Source organism: Oenanthe melanoleuca, chromosome Z (genome assembly GCF_029582105.1).
Source record: "Oenanthe melanoleuca isolate GR-GAL-2019-014 chromosome Z, OMel1.0, whole genome shotgun sequence".
NCBI classification, from domain to species: Eukaryota; Metazoa; Chordata; class Aves; order Passeriformes; family Muscicapidae; genus Oenanthe; species Oenanthe melanoleuca.
Window position 1 is genome coordinate 64,199,470 of NC_079362.1, and position 18,426 is coordinate 64,217,895.

Genomic DNA, 18,426 nt, shown 5'->3' on the forward strand with positions numbered 1-18,426 from the left:
TCTGCTTGCTGATTTCAAAGGACTGGAAGATGCTCTTATTTACTCAGACTTCTCTGTGTGTCTGCCTATCCCTTGCTCAGAGTTTTCATGAGGAATATCTTCAAATCAGGTTCAGTCCAAAAGGAAATGAGAGTTGGAAGCAGTGAATCCTGATGTTGTGGGCCAAAGCAGTAGACTATATGACAAAAGTGTTGAGATTCAGGTGGATTTCTTGTGGAAAAACATGAACAATCTCAGTCTCAGCGACTGCCTAACAACCTTTATAAATTTTAAGCTGTATTAAAGGAAACATAAAAATTATTTCACAATTGAAAGAGCTTTTCTGAAGTGCATACAAGTTGATAATTTTGAGAAAAGTTTGAAAAAACTTAAATCTTCTGTGTGTTTTTTCACTAATGAGAACTACATGTTCAATTCCCCATGCTGTGGGTCTGCCAAATACTTATCATGTGCTAGGGATGAGTTCAAATCTATTCTGCATCTTGATCCTTCCCCCAGTCCAGATATTTGTACTGTCTTTTTTTCCTGTAAATTCTGCAGGCAGCCCAGACTTTTCCTTGGGGTCCCATGGCTTGGCTGCACTTAGTCCACCTACATGCTTGATTTTCTGTGTCTCATTATTCCTGATGCATTGCCAGCTATCATTTCTATTTAAAAAACACCATATATAAGACTCTGTGGCCAGGGTTCATAAGTGCATAGTTCTTGAGGTACTGCCCTCTGAACAAGAACAATCATGTAGCTGCTGCTGTTTCTCCTTAGCAGAGCAGGACAGGCAGTAGACCCTGAAGCAGAGAGTCTGAGATGAGCTTGCTGCAGGCATCCCTGAGGGAAAGAGGTTTTGTTTTTCAGTTGCCCAAACATCCTCTAATAATATCTCAGTACCAAAGAGTAACAGCCTTTCTGAGCACTCAAATCTCAGCTGGCCTTTTCTAACCCAGAGTCTTGTGTGAGTCTTAGAGTTCAACCCAAGCTCTTGACTCCAGCTGAGGGAGCTCCAGGGTCCAGTTCCAGTTCATGAGTGAGTAACAGTCCCACGGCAGGAAGTCTGGCGTTGTTCTCTCTGCTTTCCTTCCTGCCATCCTTCCCCCAAGAGGAAGGTCTGGATTTTTCCAAACTTTCTGCCTTTCTAATTGCATATCAGTGATAATGAGCAAAGGGACTTGACCCATCCATTATTGTTCCCTGTATATATCTACATCTTCAAGACAAAAGCCAGTTCACATTGTGCTGAGCACTGCACAAATGTGAAGCACAGGCTACATTTTCACCTGGGATTCTAGGAATGCTCTGCCCTGCTCTCTGCTCTTTCCCTGTGAGCTGAGCAGCAGAAGGGAGTGGAAAGATTTGTTCTAAGAAGTGGACACAGGTGATAATCCTTCTCTTTCTTTCCTCACTTGGAAAAGAAATGGAGGGAGTGTGAGTCAGGAAACACAAAGGGAGGGGACAATACTATTGGGTTTGGTTTGGGGGTTTTTGTTTTTCTTATTTTGAAATGGTGAATCATGGTGACTAGGTTTCAGAAACATGTCTTTTGTTGGCCTCAAGTTTTATTAGACACTAAAAAATTTTTAAATTATTTTTTTCCACAAAAAGGGTTGTAAAGCATTGGAACAGAGTACCCAGGGAAGTGGTGGAGTCACCATTCCTGGAAGTGTTCAAAGAACATATGGATGTGGCACTTAAAAACATGATTGAATAGTGAACATGGTGCTTGTGCTAGGTTAACAATTGGGTTTGATGACCTTAAAGTTTTTTTTTTTCCAACCATAACAATTCTATGATTCTGTGGTTCTGCACAACCTACCATGGTGATAAAAGTAACTTGAAAGATGAGAGAATGCCATTAATCTGAGATTAACCAAAGCCCAAGCAAGTCTTACTTCTTCACAAACTCGATATGGAACTTTCTGTTTATTACAGAGAATTGGTGTTTTATTAGTGTGCAAGAACAGGAGTTAACTCGCCTTAGCTTCCTGTTAGTTGAAATAACTGCTTAATCCTCTTTATCTTTTTAGTGACCTTACGCCTCCAGCGTGTTTTAAAACTAAGGAGAGGAGGGTTGAGATTCCAATCCCAGAGAGCTCCATCACAGTTACAATCAAAAGCTCTGGAACTGCTTCTGTTACCAAAGAGTTTGTAATTCACCAGAAAGACATCTGTAAGTATCAGGTCATGTGTGTACCTAAGGCCTTTATACTATGTTTAACAACTCTTTAGATGGGTATATACTTGCAGGTTTCTTCGGCAGCATTCCTGTATGTAGAATGTTGATGTGCTGACTCCATGTGAAGCTTCCATGCATCATATTTTCTCTAACCCTTCAAGAGAAAGAATTACCCATAGTTCATAGCAGAAAAAAATCAAGGGCAGAGTATGAGGAGTAAAGCAAAATACAACAATGTTACATCCCTTACTCTTTGCCCTTTTTAGTCCTAGTTATAAATTAGGAAGCATTTGTAACAAATTCCTTATCTGCATACATAAGTAATTAGACATTTTCCCACTTTCTTCCAGGCGAAGAAGGAAGTTGTAAACAGAAGATGGCAGTGACACAATCTGCCATGCTTGGTCTAGTTTTTGCCTTTGGTTTGCCTCCTTACTCCTTCTGTGTAGTCAAATTCTAATGTCAGTAACTCTTCTTACCCATAGTTCTGTTTACAGTCAATAGCAGCTCAAGAACTTAGACAAAATGCAAGTCAAAAATATTTGGTCAATACAATGAGTCTCATAGATTCATCATGGGTTATTGTGGGCAGTGTGTTGATTGTGCTGAACACTTTGCAGGCTCTCAGATCCTTGGTCAGGACTGAATTTGGATGTATCACACATATTTTTAAAATGCTTTAGCTTGTACCAGGCCAAATGAACTGCTCATAGTATCAAGGTTCTTCTCTGTTTCTCAACCTCATGCTTCACCACAACACTTTTATAGAAGAGCTGCTTCTGTTTGATCTCCCTGCCCTGTCCCCATCAGGATCTCATACCCTTAATGCTTCTTGTGGCTTAAAATCACTTTCCCTGTGATCTTCAGAACTTCATGTGAGCTGCTTCTGTCCTGTGCTTCTGCTCTCCTTCCTCGCCACTCTCCCTTTTGTTGCAAGTGCCCACTTCTCTAGTGGTCCACAAAATATAATTCTTTTGGGTGTGTTTTTCCACCTTTCTCCCTAGAAGTGTTCTCATGCACACTTCAAGGTCTCCCACCATATTTCCTTTATCAATATGATATTGAAGGAAGGTTGGGAAAGATGGGATATCTTCCCTACTATGCATATTCACAATCAGTTACTCGCCCATCTACACGCTGAGATATTAAAAGAAAATGCTACCTGATGATTCATCAGCACCTGTGCTTTCCTGAGAACTCTCATGCTCAAGTAGCCACAGAGCCTTGTTCTGATTACAGGGGTTGAGTTACATGTTTGTATGGCTACTAGCCAGTTCAGAGCAGAGAGATGTGTCTGCTAAACACCTGTAGGGCTGGTGCTGCTGACTAATGACCTGATTATGGCTTTTTTTTTCCCCTCCCCCCGTCTTTTTCAAGCCTTTGTTCCCATCACTCCGCACATTCTTAGTTTAATGCCTGACTTTCCAACTTCCGCATTAAATCTGAAGTGGAGTGATAATGGATCGGTCTTCCCATATGGATTGGATGCCCTTTGGCAGATTCAGATACTCCGGAAAGAACCAATGGAAGTAGTCACACAAGTAAGTCCCTTCTTTTATGAAAGCTGTATGTGCAGTTTTTGGCCTTGGTAATGTTCTGTTTTTTGAAAAAAACTGGGAATGATGAATATACCAAAGCTTTGCAGGGCCTGAGTGTAGTCATGCTTCTGGGAGGTAACTTCTTGTTAAATTTCACAGTTGGAATGCTGGCTACTGTACTGTTGGTACAGCAATTTATTTTTTTTTCTGATACAGGGACTTTGTAATTGGAGCTTAAGAATTTGGCAGATACTTTACACCACTGTTTCTGTATCTCACAACAGTGAGCTAGCTTGTAGCTCTGTGCTATAAATTTTAATAATGGAGAAAAGACAAAATGTGCAGCCTGGTACTAATACTAGGATAGTTTTATTTTGGAGAAGTTGGAATGTTTTCCTGCCTATGAGAAACCCAAGATGCAGTTATACCTCGTTACATTCTTGGGAATCCTCCTGCTCTCCCTCAAATGTCTGCACTCTGGTATTTCTGGCTGACAGCCTGCATAGCTGGTGGGCTATTTAGCAATTTAGGCTTTTGTCCAGGTAAATTCATAGCACAACTGAAAGTTAGGTAGAACACTAATAGCTATGAGGATTTTATGTTTTACTTCACCTAATTTGCCATTCTGTTGACACATTGGAGATTATATGTCATTGTTAACAGGTGTTCCTAAGCTCTGTCTTGGTTGATTTCTTGGTGCAAAAACTTTGCAGGTTACTCACTACTCAAAACTGACTCGTGAAGATGTCATTCTTTCTTGGAACTGGACGTCAGATATGCCTCTGGAGTGCACATCACACTATGTGAAGATTCGCTGTTACATTAATGCTACACAGTTTGTTGGCCCCAAGGACTGGAGTGACTGGAGCCCAGCAGAAGTGATCCCTGGTATGTTTGTTTCCTTGCAACCACATAGACTTTTACTTCTTTGTAAGAATTAAACCAAGGTCAGAGGAAGAGCATTAGGCGGTGGTGGCCTGCTGCCTTTGAGACTGTTTTGATTAGAGAAATAACACAATCACTAGTTAATGAAACCTAGCAAACATTTATTTGTATGTGTTGGAGTGCTCCTCAGTCATATTTTAGCTGATCAGCATCATGCTTATAGCAAATTTTTCATGTGAGGTTTCTTGTTTCTTGTTTTTGTTTGTTTGTTTGTTTGTTTTCTTCCTTCTCTGCTAGGAAAAGATACTGAACCTGGTGAGAGTGGAGTGTTTCCTCTGGACCCTGTGGTGGCCGTAGGTTCAGATTTGACCTTTTGTTGTGTCCATGAAGAAGATCAACGCATAACAAATATGACTTATGGATCAAAATCCTACACTATGATGCAACTGAGCAGACGAAGCCATGCCATCAGAGTGCTAAATGCCAATGTTTCAAATAGCAGTGGGACAAATGTAGTGTGCAGACTCGAAAATGGGTTGGAAGGAAGTGTCGTGTTTGTAGGATGTATGTATCATGTTTATTAACCTTATGAAAATCAAAATAGTTTCGAGACTCTTCGGGTTCTGCTAAGAAAAAAATACTATTGTGGTTTTCTCCCTCCTGACCCTTGGTTTTGAAGTTGAACTGGGGATTGTACTTGTTTGATTTCACTGTGGAAAGGCCAGCTCATGGAGGAGACACCAAGTCTGGCAGGATGAGAAGGTACCGATGTAAGCCCTCTTTAGAACCTGGCTCAGTGCTTCTCTCATTGGTCTCTTGTTCTAAGGTACTTTTTAATGATCTGGAATGCCAAGTAGTTTATTGCCATATGAATATTCAACCACTGTCTCTACCAGTCTCTATCAGTATAGGTTTACATCTGTTCTAGTATAATCCATGACTAAGTGAGAATAAGAGCAAGATCTGTAAGTGCAAACATTAATTTACCAATCAGTTAAGTAAAGACAGCAGTTAAACTTGCAGCAACAACAGATGCTCATTCAGGACAGAAGCTCCTTGGGAGCTAATTACAGCAAAGGAAACTAGTAGTTCCTCTTTTCTGGGCATTCTTCTAAAACATCCTTTTAGTATTTTCTTTAAAGGTACTGACTCACTGTGTATCTTCTCTGTGTAACCAAGCAAGGCTCAGACATATATTCCAAAAACAGATACCTATTAATACAAATACTTAATGTATCTCATTCTTCTTTCCCACAATTGGTCACTTTAAAACTTTGTATATTTATTCCTCACAGGGAATTTGAGAGTTATCATCTTCCAACAGCTGCTCATTAGAATGAGCATTCTCCATTACAAATGCCTGCCTTTGAATTTAAGGTCCTTGGGGTTGAGGAAAAGGAGAGGAGAAACTGGAATCATTTTGCAAGAGTGTTCCAATCTCCAGCCTGTGCATCCTGTCACTGCCTTGGTCTGTTAAGATTGCACTAGGAAATGCAAAATAGAATTCAACCTTTTATGACTTCTCAGTGATATACCAGTTTTTATTTATTTGTGCAGAATTCCTTTTTGTGGGAAAATCTTCTGGGTAATAAATCAGTGGTTTAAGAACGAAAACTCTGACAACCCCAATCCTAGGTGGTTTTCTTTTTTGGTTTTTTTGGGGGGTTTTTTTGTTTGTTTTGTTTTGTTTTGTTTTGTTTAAACATATGGGATGCCAAGTCATCAGTGTTTCTTCTTGTAGTACCTACCTAGTGGGTAGAGGTCTTGTTAAGGCTGTTTTGCTGGTGAGGGAAAGAAAAGGTGTAGGAAGTAAATACATATACACAACACTTCAGTTGAGCCCAGATCTACCAGAGCAGGTGTTCTTTTGTGGCTCACTGCTCATAATCTGAACTGAGCCTGCCACTGTTGCTTTGTGTGTTAGTTCCCCTTCTCTAGGGCAGAGAGAAGGGGATATATCTCTATGTGGATGTTGTTGCTCTACATTTGGCATACACCTTTCCCGTTTCATACACCTCAGCTGTCGAAGACCTTAAATAAGTGCTCTGCCTAGTCTCGCATTGGCTCTCTGTTGGGAGCACTGCCCATCTTTTCCAGCAAGGCACTCAGCACTTCTCTAGTATGGGAACAAAGAACAGAACTTAAAAGGAAAAGATGGACACTTCCAAAGCCATAGTGGAGAGGATGAGCCATTCAAGGCTTGCTTTAATTTTCCAATTCAGCGTGGAATTCGTGCTAAAGGGACTATTTCCTTGACACGACTTGTTTGGGGAATTTAGAGCAGTGGTGGGGCTGGCATGTTAGAAAATGTGACGCACAGCCAGCAGCATTCCTGCATTGCTCAGAAGATGAACTGATGCTCAAAATTTCAGAATACTCTTGGCAGAGTTTCAGTCAAACACTTCCAGGTCAGAGCCTGGAGCTTGTGAACATGTTTGCATGTGATTTGCCAGATTACCCACCCACTAAGAACTCTAGAGTCAAGTGTTAGTCAGATGGGGCTGATAATTATCCATCTATTTTATTGTAATTTTTTAAAAACCATATTACTTCTGTGGTTGCAGAACAATAGAGTGATGCTTTCAGGACCCAGCAAAACAAAAGAGCAATGCTTTCAGGAAACCAGTGACCCAAATGTCACAGTGGGATGGCAAAACATCAGCTAACTGTTTTGGTTTCATTTCATGCTACAGATGCTCCTGATACTCCCCAAAACCTCAGCTGTGAAACATCCAACTTTCTGATAATAAAATGCACCTGGAAACCAGGCAGGCCCAGTGGACTATATGGAGAACGAAGAACAAAGTACAGTTTATTTGAAAGGTAAAATCAGCACTACAAGGAGTAAAAGGATACAGCTGGAATACCTCCATTGCTGCCTGGGACTTACTGCACCATACCTATTTGAATGTGATTGCTTAGAGCCTAAAATACTTTCCAAGAGTATCAGGAAGCTGTACCTAAGCTAAATTTGGAAAACACTTGTCTAGCCCTGCAGAATTCCAGTGGGAATTAAGGATGACTTTTCCCTAAGGTTTCTACCATTATGAACCCACAATTAGGTAAAGGGCTTGGTGTATCAGGCTGCTGCCAACATGTAGACAAGGCCAGTATGAAAATACAGGAAGATAGTAGGAGTCAATCTCTAATTTTTAATCTTTTTTTTACATGAAACCTAGTAAGTCAGAATAATTTCAGACATTTACTGAGCTTCTTCTAACCAGGATGGCAGAAGTTCACTGAGAAACAATTGTAAGACGGGTCATGGGGCATTTCCCAAATCCACTAGGGAGATTGGCCTCCATCTGTTCTCCTGCTGTTAAGAATTAGAGCAAGCAGAGTAAATGTTACCCATAAAACCTTGAAAAGGACAAATAACACTGGTTTCACCTACAGGAAGCAGTCAACTGGTGTCCTACTACATTGTCTTTAAGGCCAGGCTGTGTAAAGCCTTAAAAAAAGAAGAAACATTGGAATAGCACTTGCAAAGTGCAACGACTTCCTTGGTCGTTGTGATTAGTTAGTGAGGAGTTAACAAAATTCCCATATTGAGAGGAGGCTCTTTTGTCATTCCAAAGGAGCTGTCAGGGAAAGAAGCCAGGAGAGGCCTGAGTCACACAAAATTATGAGAAATGGAGTCTCATGGTGGCTTAAAAGCACGCTGGAGGCAATGAGGTTTGAGTTACAGTCACAGATGTCGTCTAGAGTGCCAGTGCTAAAAAAGCCACCGGGTAGGGTGCAAGGAGGTGAACAAAACAGGGCAGGTATTCATAGGGAAGGAAATTCAGTCACTAAGTGCCTATATTCATCTTATAAGTAAGAACATTGTCCAATCTTGTTATGCTTAGCCCAAATCTGTGAAATTAATATGATGCATTTCAGGATAAATACTCTATTCCTTATTGTCAGCCCACACTGAACTGTTGAAATAGAGCATGGTGTGGAAGGAGCTCAGAGCTCAGCTAGAGTATAGTTAAAATGCCTGAAAGAAGAAGTTAGTTGAATTTGTGCTACTGAATGATAGGCTTACACAGATTGGAACTAAAGCAGATGTATGTACATACATACAGGTACACAATTTCGATTTTATCCCTAAAGATGCACCACTGTTCTTGTCTGTCATCAGACTGCCTCTCCTGCTTTTGATTAAAAGACAACTGGGACTAGTGGATGTATTCTAGGTAACAACCTTAGTCATATTTGGCAGGGCTTATAGGAAGACAATGTGTGTAGCATCTCACTAGTTCAGAAAGCAATTAAGAAGATGCTTTAAATGCAAATGTATGCTGATCTGAGCAAAGATACTTTAAATCAGAATCTTAGCTGTGACTTGTAAAGTGGTTTTACAGGACCTACCTGTTTTCCAGGCTTTTGAGAAGTGTGAGAATGGAAATGCTATGCTAGTGGAAGAGGAGAGTTTCACATGAGAACAGGGCAAGTCATGACTGATGCCACTTTAACCTGCATTGTGGTGTTAGATATGCTTCTGCAATCAAATCATTCTGTAAGCCATGTGAACTGAATCCATTGTTCTGTACCATGTTTTCGGTCTAGACTTCTGCCTGTTGCTAGGAATTAAATTGCTCAAAAGTTAAGCTTTCCTTTCCCTCCCCCCTTTATTTTGTAGAACATCTGGTAAAAATGTTTCGTGTGAAGTCAGTGAAGTGAACAAAGATCATGTCTGTGACTTTCCAGTACTGCCTGCTCAAAAGACCTATGATTTCATATTAGGTGTCTCCAACCCTATTGGTCAAGCAAAGTCATCTCTTTTGGTAGATATAACTCAAAGAGGTAAGATTTACTACTTACAAAGGGAAAAAGATGTTTCCTACGTGCTGTTTGTTAGTTTTGGGTTTGAAGAGCTGTCATATGGTATAATTTTAGTTATTTGCCTTAATTGTCAGGTTATTGCCATATTCAATAATTTGAACTTGAAAATTACTCAGGGCATGTTGTGAGGCAATGGTGAGCTGTGCAGGGAGATAGTTCTCAATAGCAGTACTGCCATGTTGGACAGACTTCTGTGTGATAAATATGTGGTCTAATAATTAGCCAGCTGCTGTTTATCTTGGAATCCCAGAGTGGCTGGGCTTAGAAGAGACCTTTAGGATCATTTAGTTCCAGCACAGCACACACACCCTCCATGCTCCATCTCCTGCCATAAACAGGGATGCCATGCACTGGATCAGGTTGCTCAGGGCCCTATCTAACCTTGGCTTGAGCATTTCTAGGGATGAGGCATCCACAACTTCTCTGGGCAAGTTTATGTTTTGCTTCATATTCTATGACACATCATCAATTAAAATTTTGGTGTAACTATATAAAGTGACCTGGTATTTCAGCGTCTGCTTATAGGCCAAAATATTACACAGTTTTACAGCAGCAGGATTTGGAGCATTAAAAAAAAAAACAAACATGAAAAGGCAGAAGGTAATATCAGGACTATTGCATGCTGTTGGTAATAGCATGATCATCTGCTGTCAGGGTTTGGAGAAAGAAGTAACTTCTCTCATTTGACTTTCAGTTTAAAAAAGAAAAGGAAGATGACCATGTCTCTATCACTATCTTTGCCACCCTTTTTCCACCTTTTTCTCACAATCATGGTTGAGATTTCAGGAATTCATATTGGTTACAGCATCCTGCTGTTCTCAAAAAAACTGAATTAGATATGAGGATAGTTGGTCCAAGTAGGTCCCAGTTCAACTAGCTTGAGGTTAGACTTGTCAGAGTAAATGGAGTTGAGAGAAACATAATTTGTTTATAAATTTGTTAGTTATAAACCGGCACCCAGGTGATATACTACTATATATATTTGTTTCCTTTTCTTTCCTTCACTGTCTACTTAATTCCCAAAGCACAATATATATTTCCTTAAGGTATCTGGACCAAATCCAACAGTAGATTTTTTTTTTTTTTTTTCCTCTGATAGCTGTGCATGTTAGTGCTGAATATTATTAAAAAATTCTGTGAAGGGAGTTTTGGGGTGGGGTTATTTAGGAATCCTCCTTTGTCTTGGTCTGCAGATTTTAAGACTTCACTAAAAAAGTTCACATAAGTTGGGCAAAGTAGAGTAAATTTCATCTATCATTTGTCATCAAAAATGCCTAGTGTTTAATGTTTTGGTAAAATCAGTGAGAGGAAGGATGTTTTTCTGTGTCTCAATGCCTTATCATATGTGCAGTACACTCAGTCTTAATAAATCTGTTTCCATTTTTGATAGCTGTTAAGAGAGTCAGCAGTAAGACTGCAGGTGCTTTCCCAGCACCAGTTTTCCCAGTTGCTGATTGAAACACTTACCCTTCTGATTCTCTCTGATCTTCTAAAATAAGATTTTTCTGAACTAAAGTAAGTGTGACTTTTCTTATAACTGAAGGTTTTTTCTTTCTTTCTTAAGTTCATCCAAAAACTCCAGAAAAGTTAACTGTTACTGGGAACAACTCTACAAGCATCCAACTGCGTTGGTTTATAAATGGCAGCTTTGCTGAGACCAGGCTTCTATGTCAAATTGAAATTAGCAGTAGTCACTCTGAGAGAAAACTGGTAAGTGTTGCTTTTAAAAGGTAGTTTTTTTTAACAGATGCTGGTCTTTTTCACTGAACTAATCATATTTCAAATTTTTTCTCACTAAGAGCTTCATTCTAAAGATCTTGTTAAATCATTAATGTAGTAATGAGTAGAAATTAACTTACAAAAATCAGAAAATTCCTGCTCATCTCTGTTATTGCCTGTTTTGGTTGGTTAGTTTTTTTTTGGTTTTCTTTGTTTTGACCACTAGAGGAAAGTCAAATTATGCAGTATGTTATTTGATACTTGTTTATTTGATACTGATCTTTTAGGTAACAGTCCTTGTGCTTTGTCCTTCCTGGTGCAAGCTGTATTAGTCTTGTACTCTCATTCCAGGATGCATTACTGCCCTGGCTGTTTCTGGTCTTGAAGTCTGCAGCTAAATTTCTCCCTTTATTTTTTCTCCTCAGAGAGCAGTTCATTTGTTTACTGTCAGCAGTTGACATGCATGTGGCCATGATAAGCAGCTGCTAAACCTGCTCATATGTCAGTGATGCAGAGGCAGGATAGGGAAGGATTCAGGATAGGGGTGTATCAGTAGGTAAACTCCAGTGAGAACCTCTGCAGCACAACAGAAGGTGGTATTTCTGGACGGGGTGGAGATTTTCATCCAGTCAGGCTTCCAGCTGCTTCCTGGTGCTTTGCATCATGGACTGGAGCTGCATATTTACTCGACTGACTGTCAGAGGAGCTTAGGATTCTAATTTAGACACCTGCCTCAGATACTGAGTGTAGGTGATGTAAATATATCCTCTTCTGTATTGCCTGACTTAATGTGGGGAAGCCTAATGAGAAGTGCATTTTCAGCTGGCCTGAGATTTACCCCCAGTTTCTTTGTGCATACGTATCTCTGACCATTTCAAGCAGGCACATAGTGAACTCTCAGGTAGGTCTTGGTGCACAGAGCCTGAATTTTTAATTTGAGCGCATTAACCTCAGAGGCTTCTTTTTCCAATGCTTGTTTAATTTTTAGCAGTATTCTGTTACCCTCTGCACTTAGTTGCCAGCTGGGCACAGCTGTTGAGCACAGCCTTGAATAAAATAAATCAAGCCACAGAAATGATGCAGCTAGGACTGAAGATAATCATTATGTACATGCCTCCAAAATAATAGGGTGCATGCTTTGAAAGAATTTTAAAAATACTTTCAAAGCACTTAATGAGAGTAGAAACCTTAAGCTTTTATATTTTCTCTGTAATAACATGTGTTAAGTAATACCAGAGATTAGGTACCACAAAAGGAACTCGGATATTTTTGGAATATGCAGCTCAAAACTGGGGCATACACTCGTTTGGGATCCCTGCTGCTTCATCAGTCATCTGGGATAGTTGGGAGAGGGTCAGGACTTACACTTCCATGGCAGTTTGATTCCCTTCACCTCTATCAGAACCCTCACCCACAGGTATTTCGCATGCAGCAAACAGCTTGGCAGAACCTTTTACAGCTTTGTTACATGGTTGCTGGTTGCTTCATAAAAAACAAACTCCAAGAGTTCCCTGTCACAAAAGTAGCTGTGAAATTGTTATGGGGTTTTACATGGCATTTTGAGGATGTTTTCAAAAGTGTTTCCGTCCATATGAGAGATTGTTGGCTTTCCTAGTATTTTTCAAGTTGTCATTTGGCTCTTCTAGTATTTTTCAAGTTGTCATTTGGCTTTAGAAATGCACAATTAGTTGCATCTTAAAGTCACTTGGAGTCCAGTTTTTGGCAGCTGTGATGCACATGTGTTATAATTAGATGCAGTAAAAAAATATTTCCAGACTTAGGGCTTCTTTAAGGATTTGTGAAACTCTAGACTCGGAATAATAGGAGAGACTAGTATGTCATAAGAGCTGTGAATTGAGATTTCCTGGATACTATCTTTTTGAAGGGAAAAGGAAGGCAGTAGACAGCATGATAAACGTCCTGCTCAAACGGACTGTCTTTAGTATATTTCTGTGCATGTCTCATAGGAACAGGGCCTTTGTCCCCACAGTCTGATGTGCATGTGATCAGTGGAGGTGTGGGTTCTGAACACTAGAATCCTGGCCTGCCCCTTGTGAGCAGTTTTGCTTCATATGGGAGAGAGGGGGACTGAATGGGTAGGTAGAAAACACCCACCTGCTACTGTGTGCAGAGCTCACCCTGTTGAAGAACCAGCCGTGTTTCCTCTCCTTTTCACACTTTGCATCTCAAATGCTTCAATTTCTGTCTATATAGAACTTCATTTTGATGGATCTCTGAAGTCTTTTTCATGTTTAGGGTGACTGCATGGGACATTTTTTTTCCCACTTTTTTCTTCATAGAGCTTGATAGCAGCTTTGATATTGTCAGTGTTTTTGGGCGACAAAAACCACCACCTTTTTAGGTGTTGACTAACAGCATAATCTAGGAGGAAAAATTATGTGTATCATGTAAATTTCTGTAAATTTTTAACAGCACAATGTCTCCATGCCTGGTCGGAAATCTTCAACTTACACAGCTCAGCTGAATGAATTGCACCCTGACACCATGTACCAGTTCAGGGTGCGCTGCTCCGCCGCTGACCACTTCTGGAGGTGGAGTGACTGGAGCAGGGGAGTGGAGCAGACAACATCAGAAGCCCGTAAGTTCGTCTAACTCTTGATGATAAAATGCTAAACTTAAAATCAGTCATCTAAAAAAAACTAGCTTTTCAATAGATTCTCTACTGTACAACTGGGGAAAAAAACCACCACTCTTATTTTTTTATTTAGCTCCTGCAAGAGGACCAGAGATCTGGAGAGAAAGAAGTTCTTCTGGTGAAAGCCTAATAGTCTTCTGGAAGGTAGACAAGACACATAACAGAATATGTAATATAACTGTACAAAAAACTATTTACTTACACATTTATAAATTAGTTAGATTTATAGTCAATAAACCAGACTACTTTTCTTAATGTTTTATAGAGCAAACCATTGATACAAATATTTTTCCCCAAATAAGGATGTTATTAAAGTTTTATAATTTGAACCTTGCCTTGAAAAGCATTTCACATGAAGAATTAAATGTTTTATACATCTCAGTTGAAAATTAAAAGCTTAGGAACTTTCATGTTAATTCTCAAAGTCACACTTGAGTTATTTTTTGCCTTAAAGTCTTGTACATTCATCAGACTAGATCAGGAACAGGAAATTCATATTATCCTATGTCTTCTTCTGTATATTGCATTTTGGTTTTAATATGCTCTTTGTCTGTTCATAGCCCTTATCCCTTTCTGAAAGCAATGGAAAAATAGTGTCTCATGAGGTGTCCTGCTACCTGCAAGATACACTACTGGAGCATAAAGTAATCTCTGAACCCTCAAACAGCACTGAGATAAAACTTGGAAAAAGTGATTGTGTGATTAGCGTTGTAGCCAGAAACCAGGCAGGCTCATCTCCCCCTTCAAGGATAACAAGCGTGGAACTTCCAAGTGGTGAGTGCTTCCAGCTGAGAGCTGGACACCTTCAAAGCTTGGAGAACACCTGGGAGAGTTCATTAATTGAAAAATAATGCTTTGTTTGTGTTAATTTTCCCACACAAATCTTCTGAGCGGGGAAAAAAAAATGCTGCTTTGCTTTTAGAGGAGTGTATCACCAATTAATTGTGCTCTTTATATAAAATAAACATTTTAATGTACAATCTTTACAGCTATTTGTACTTTTCAGGAACAAGAATGAGGCTTCAAAAACATTGGTCTGGATTTGTGATATTTAGGGAGCTCAGTATATTTGTGGGCTCTTGTTGAGACACTGAAATGTTACATGCTAAAGAGATTTAGAAGTTTTGGAGGTGTTGTGTGGCTTTTAAGGCAAGAATTATAAGTTCAATGCCAGTGAGCCCTGCAGGAGAATATTAATTGGACTGGTTGGTAAATTGTTGGCATCCTTGTGCTAGGGAGCCAGTGTTTGAAAAGGAGGTAGGGCTTTAGCTTCCCAATTAAAATACTGCAACCCTTGCTGAGGACTTTGTAAAGGGAAGTAGCTGAGCAAGATAATGATTTTCTGCTCCTAACTCTGACCTTGGAGCAAAGCAGTTATTGAGAGTCCATGCTTCCCTGCACACCAGACAGTGTAATCTCCCAAAGCCCAAAGCTGTAGCTCCAGATCTGGCTGATGCTCTGTAAGGAGAACAGATTTACACCTACATCTTCTTGTTTTCCAGGAGCATTCATGGGTCTGCTTCTCCTTGCCCACCTGGAGAGCAGTTGTCACAGTTGGCTGTGGGCAATTCACGTTCTGATAAGACAAGGCCATCTCTCATAGGAAGAAATGTGTTATGGCTGAGATTCGCTGTGAGATGAAAAAACTAGTTTGTTTCTGTGTTAAGGAAAACCATGTGAAATACAGTGTTTCTTGTGCTTCTCTAAAACAAAGAACCACAGATTAGGTCAGGCTGGAAAGGCCCACAGCTTCCTTACCCAAACAGGGCCATCCCAGAGGCACAGGATTGTGTCCAGATGGTGCTTGGAATCTCCAGTGAGGGAGACTCCACAACCTCTTGGGGCAGCCTGTCCCAGTACTCGGTCACTGCACAGAAAAGTTCTTCCTCACATTCAGGTGGAACTTCCTGTGCATCCGTTTCTGTCCTATTGCTCAGCACCACTGAGCAGAGCCTGCTCCATGCTCTGACCCCTCCCTGCAGGCCCTGACAGGTATTGATAAGGTCTCCTCTCAGTCACCTTTGCTGAAGGCTGACAGGGTCATTCCCTCAGCCTTTCCTCATAAGAGAGATGCTCCAGGCCCTTAAGCATCTTTGCTGCCCTCCACTGGACCCATACCAGGAGCTCCATGTCTCTCTTGTCCTGAGGAGCCCAGAAGTGAGCACAGCACCAATGCTAATCCGTGGTAGTATATTCTTAGTCTGCTCTTTGGAGGGAAAAGTAATTGTATGGGACAGTTAATTTGAAATGCTTCTATAGCTCTCCTTCAGCAGAGGAAGAGTGAGGCTCTGGGAGTCAAAGAGGTCTCTGTAATAATTTTGTGGTGTGGGATAGCTGATGGCAGCTAGAGGTTTGCATTCATTTTTAGCTTTCTCTTAGATGTCTGAGGTTTCCATTGGTGTTACCCAACTTGTACTCATTAAAGATTTGCTCCCAAGTTGGTATAGAAATTGAGTCACTGACTGGAGTCATAAAAGATGACTCATTCAAAGAACTGGATGACATTTTTGCCCAGACATCTTTTCTGGCTGCTTCCTGTGTGCAGTCTGTAAGTGCTTTTAATGTCCATAAGGGAGCAGAGGGTCTGGAAGTTGAAGATCTGAGGTTTTCTGAAAACACAAAGGATACACTGCCATAATTAATTTGTCGCTGTCTCTGAAAAGTGCTCTGTAGAGAGCTGGGACGTGTAATCTGGCTGATCCAGGCTCCCCTACCACAGTAGTGCTCTAGTACTAGTAGTTATTTGTTCTTCTAATCTAGGTTGCAGCTATAAATACAACAAAATGAGCAGTACTGGCCATGGTAAATTTCTAGTCATCTAGCTCAGAAAATAGGTGGAGTATGGCATATTTAAGTATTTTTTAGACAGTATATTATTACTGTCATTAAAAAACTCTTTTCTGTAAATAGAAAAATTCTGCTAATTAGAAATACGATCTTTTCCAGTTTCATAGAAATGTAGTTTCACTGGATGCACAGTAATTTTTCGGGGGAAAATATCAAAGCCCTTGTAGAGTTGATTTGCTTTTTTAATTCATGTGTCTTTTTCTTGCCATGAGCAAGCTGCAAAACAATTGTACATTTAAGTGTATGTTAAGATTATTTAGAAATAGACAGTCCTTTGACATTCACAGTGGATCTGTGAGAATAAAGTTTTCACAGCACTAATTCTTAAAAACTGTCCTTGCCCTTCAGCCTTCCATAGTTTATGGCTTTAATAAAATGAAATAATAGACTCAATGGGGAGCATAAATGAGAACACTGAAAAAGGAAAACTGAAACCCTGAGATTGTTTTTGCAGATCTGTCATGGGGCCACTGCTTTTGTGGCGGCCTTTGGAAACCATCCCTTAGCTCTGCAGGGTCCCATCTGATGGACAGCCGTGCAGGGCAGCTGCAGGAATCGGAAGCTGTTCCCAGATCTGATCACTTCAAGGGCAGCTAAACCTTTGGTAATCAGAAACAAGAAAAATAGACTAAAGGCAAAGCTTTTTCTTTTGTTTTTGTTTTTTGTTATTTTTTTTTTCTTTCTTGTATAATTTACCCTTGGTAGACTGAAACCTCCATAAAGTTCACCAGGGACATGATTATTGCTGTTGATTCTTCATGAAAAATGGTTGTCTGTGTTTGGGCGAGTAACAGCAAGACACTTTAAAGAAACACAAAGCAAACCATTTGATGAAATGACAGCAGGAATTTATAGCTGGAGGCTCCTGCCAGATTGGTGTCAATTCATATTTGAACCTGACATCTGCTGTAAATCCTTACCTTGAAAAAGTGCTTTTTAGCCAGTCCTGAGCTGCTGCATTTCTCGTCATCATACTTAAGGCTGGCTGAGGGATTTGCTGCAGGCTATGTCTGATTCTGAGCACTCCAGGAAGCTCAGCTGAGTGCACTGCTTCGAATTTCACAGTTCACTCGTGCCTCTCATTCTTAGAAATGACTGCTGTTTATAAAGCCATTGTGCTGTGGCTGGAAGGCTTTCTTTCATCTTGGGATATAGATAAGTGTCTGCTCTTTGATGGATTTTTGTGTCATCTTTATTGCAGACAATGTCACAACAGATCAGGCCGTGGCAATGGGGAATGGAATTAATATTTCTTGGGATTCTTACCCCAACATGACATGTGGCTACATAGTAAAATGGTGTCATTCATCTGGGTCTGAACCCTGCAGTGTGGACTGGCAGAAATTTCCTTCAAATACAACAAATGTAGTGATAAAATCTGGTAAGTTAGAAATAATTTCTTGTGAGTCTTTCTGGTTGAGATCCTGAGCAGCAAGTGGAATAAGAGCGCATGAAGCTATATGTTGAAGATTGTTTGAATGCTGTGTACTTGTGTAAATAAATGAAATTCTTCTATGTTTACTATGTTTATTTTAATTTCTTACACAGTCTTGCCAAATCCAAATATCAGTCTTGACTTAACTTTTATCATCCTGTGTTTATTAACTGTTTTGAAATTACCTCTTCTAGCTGTACCCCACAATTTCCTACCTCAGCCTAATGCATAATGGTTAATCTAGAGTTTGGGGTTTTATTTGGATTCTAAGCATAAACAGTGCTGCTCAGGATGGGAGAAGACTAATCCGTTGTTTTTACATGAGGCAGATTTTTTTTAAGTGTGACCT

General features: G+C 40.1%; 1 protein-coding gene across 4 annotated transcripts in view; it reads left to right on the forward strand.

Annotated features, from left to right (window-relative positions):
• LIFR (LIF receptor subunit alpha) overlaps nucleotides 1–18,426 on the forward strand; it is an 86,695-nt gene that overhangs the window by 54,600 nt on the left and 13,669 nt on the right. For all 4 annotated transcript variants that reach the window (XM_056513532.1, XM_056513531.1, XM_056513530.1 and 1 more), the window contains 11 exons: nucleotides 2,019–2,161; nucleotides 3,545–3,708; nucleotides 4,419–4,593; nucleotides 4,888–5,154; nucleotides 7,284–7,413; nucleotides 9,218–9,381; nucleotides 10,985–11,130; nucleotides 13,573–13,738; nucleotides 13,869–13,939; nucleotides 14,356–14,569; nucleotides 17,844–18,023. In XM_056513532.1, the coding sequence (XP_056369507.1) occupies nucleotides 2,019–2,161; nucleotides 3,545–3,708; nucleotides 4,419–4,593; nucleotides 4,888–5,154; nucleotides 7,284–7,413; nucleotides 9,218–9,381; nucleotides 10,985–11,130; nucleotides 13,573–13,738; nucleotides 13,869–13,939; nucleotides 14,356–14,569; nucleotides 17,844–18,023 (1,820 nt within the window). The remainder of the gene's footprint in view (nucleotides 1–2,018; nucleotides 2,162–3,544; nucleotides 3,709–4,418; nucleotides 4,594–4,887; nucleotides 5,155–7,283; nucleotides 7,414–9,217; nucleotides 9,382–10,984; nucleotides 11,131–13,572; nucleotides 13,739–13,868; nucleotides 13,940–14,355; nucleotides 14,570–17,843; nucleotides 18,024–18,426) is intronic.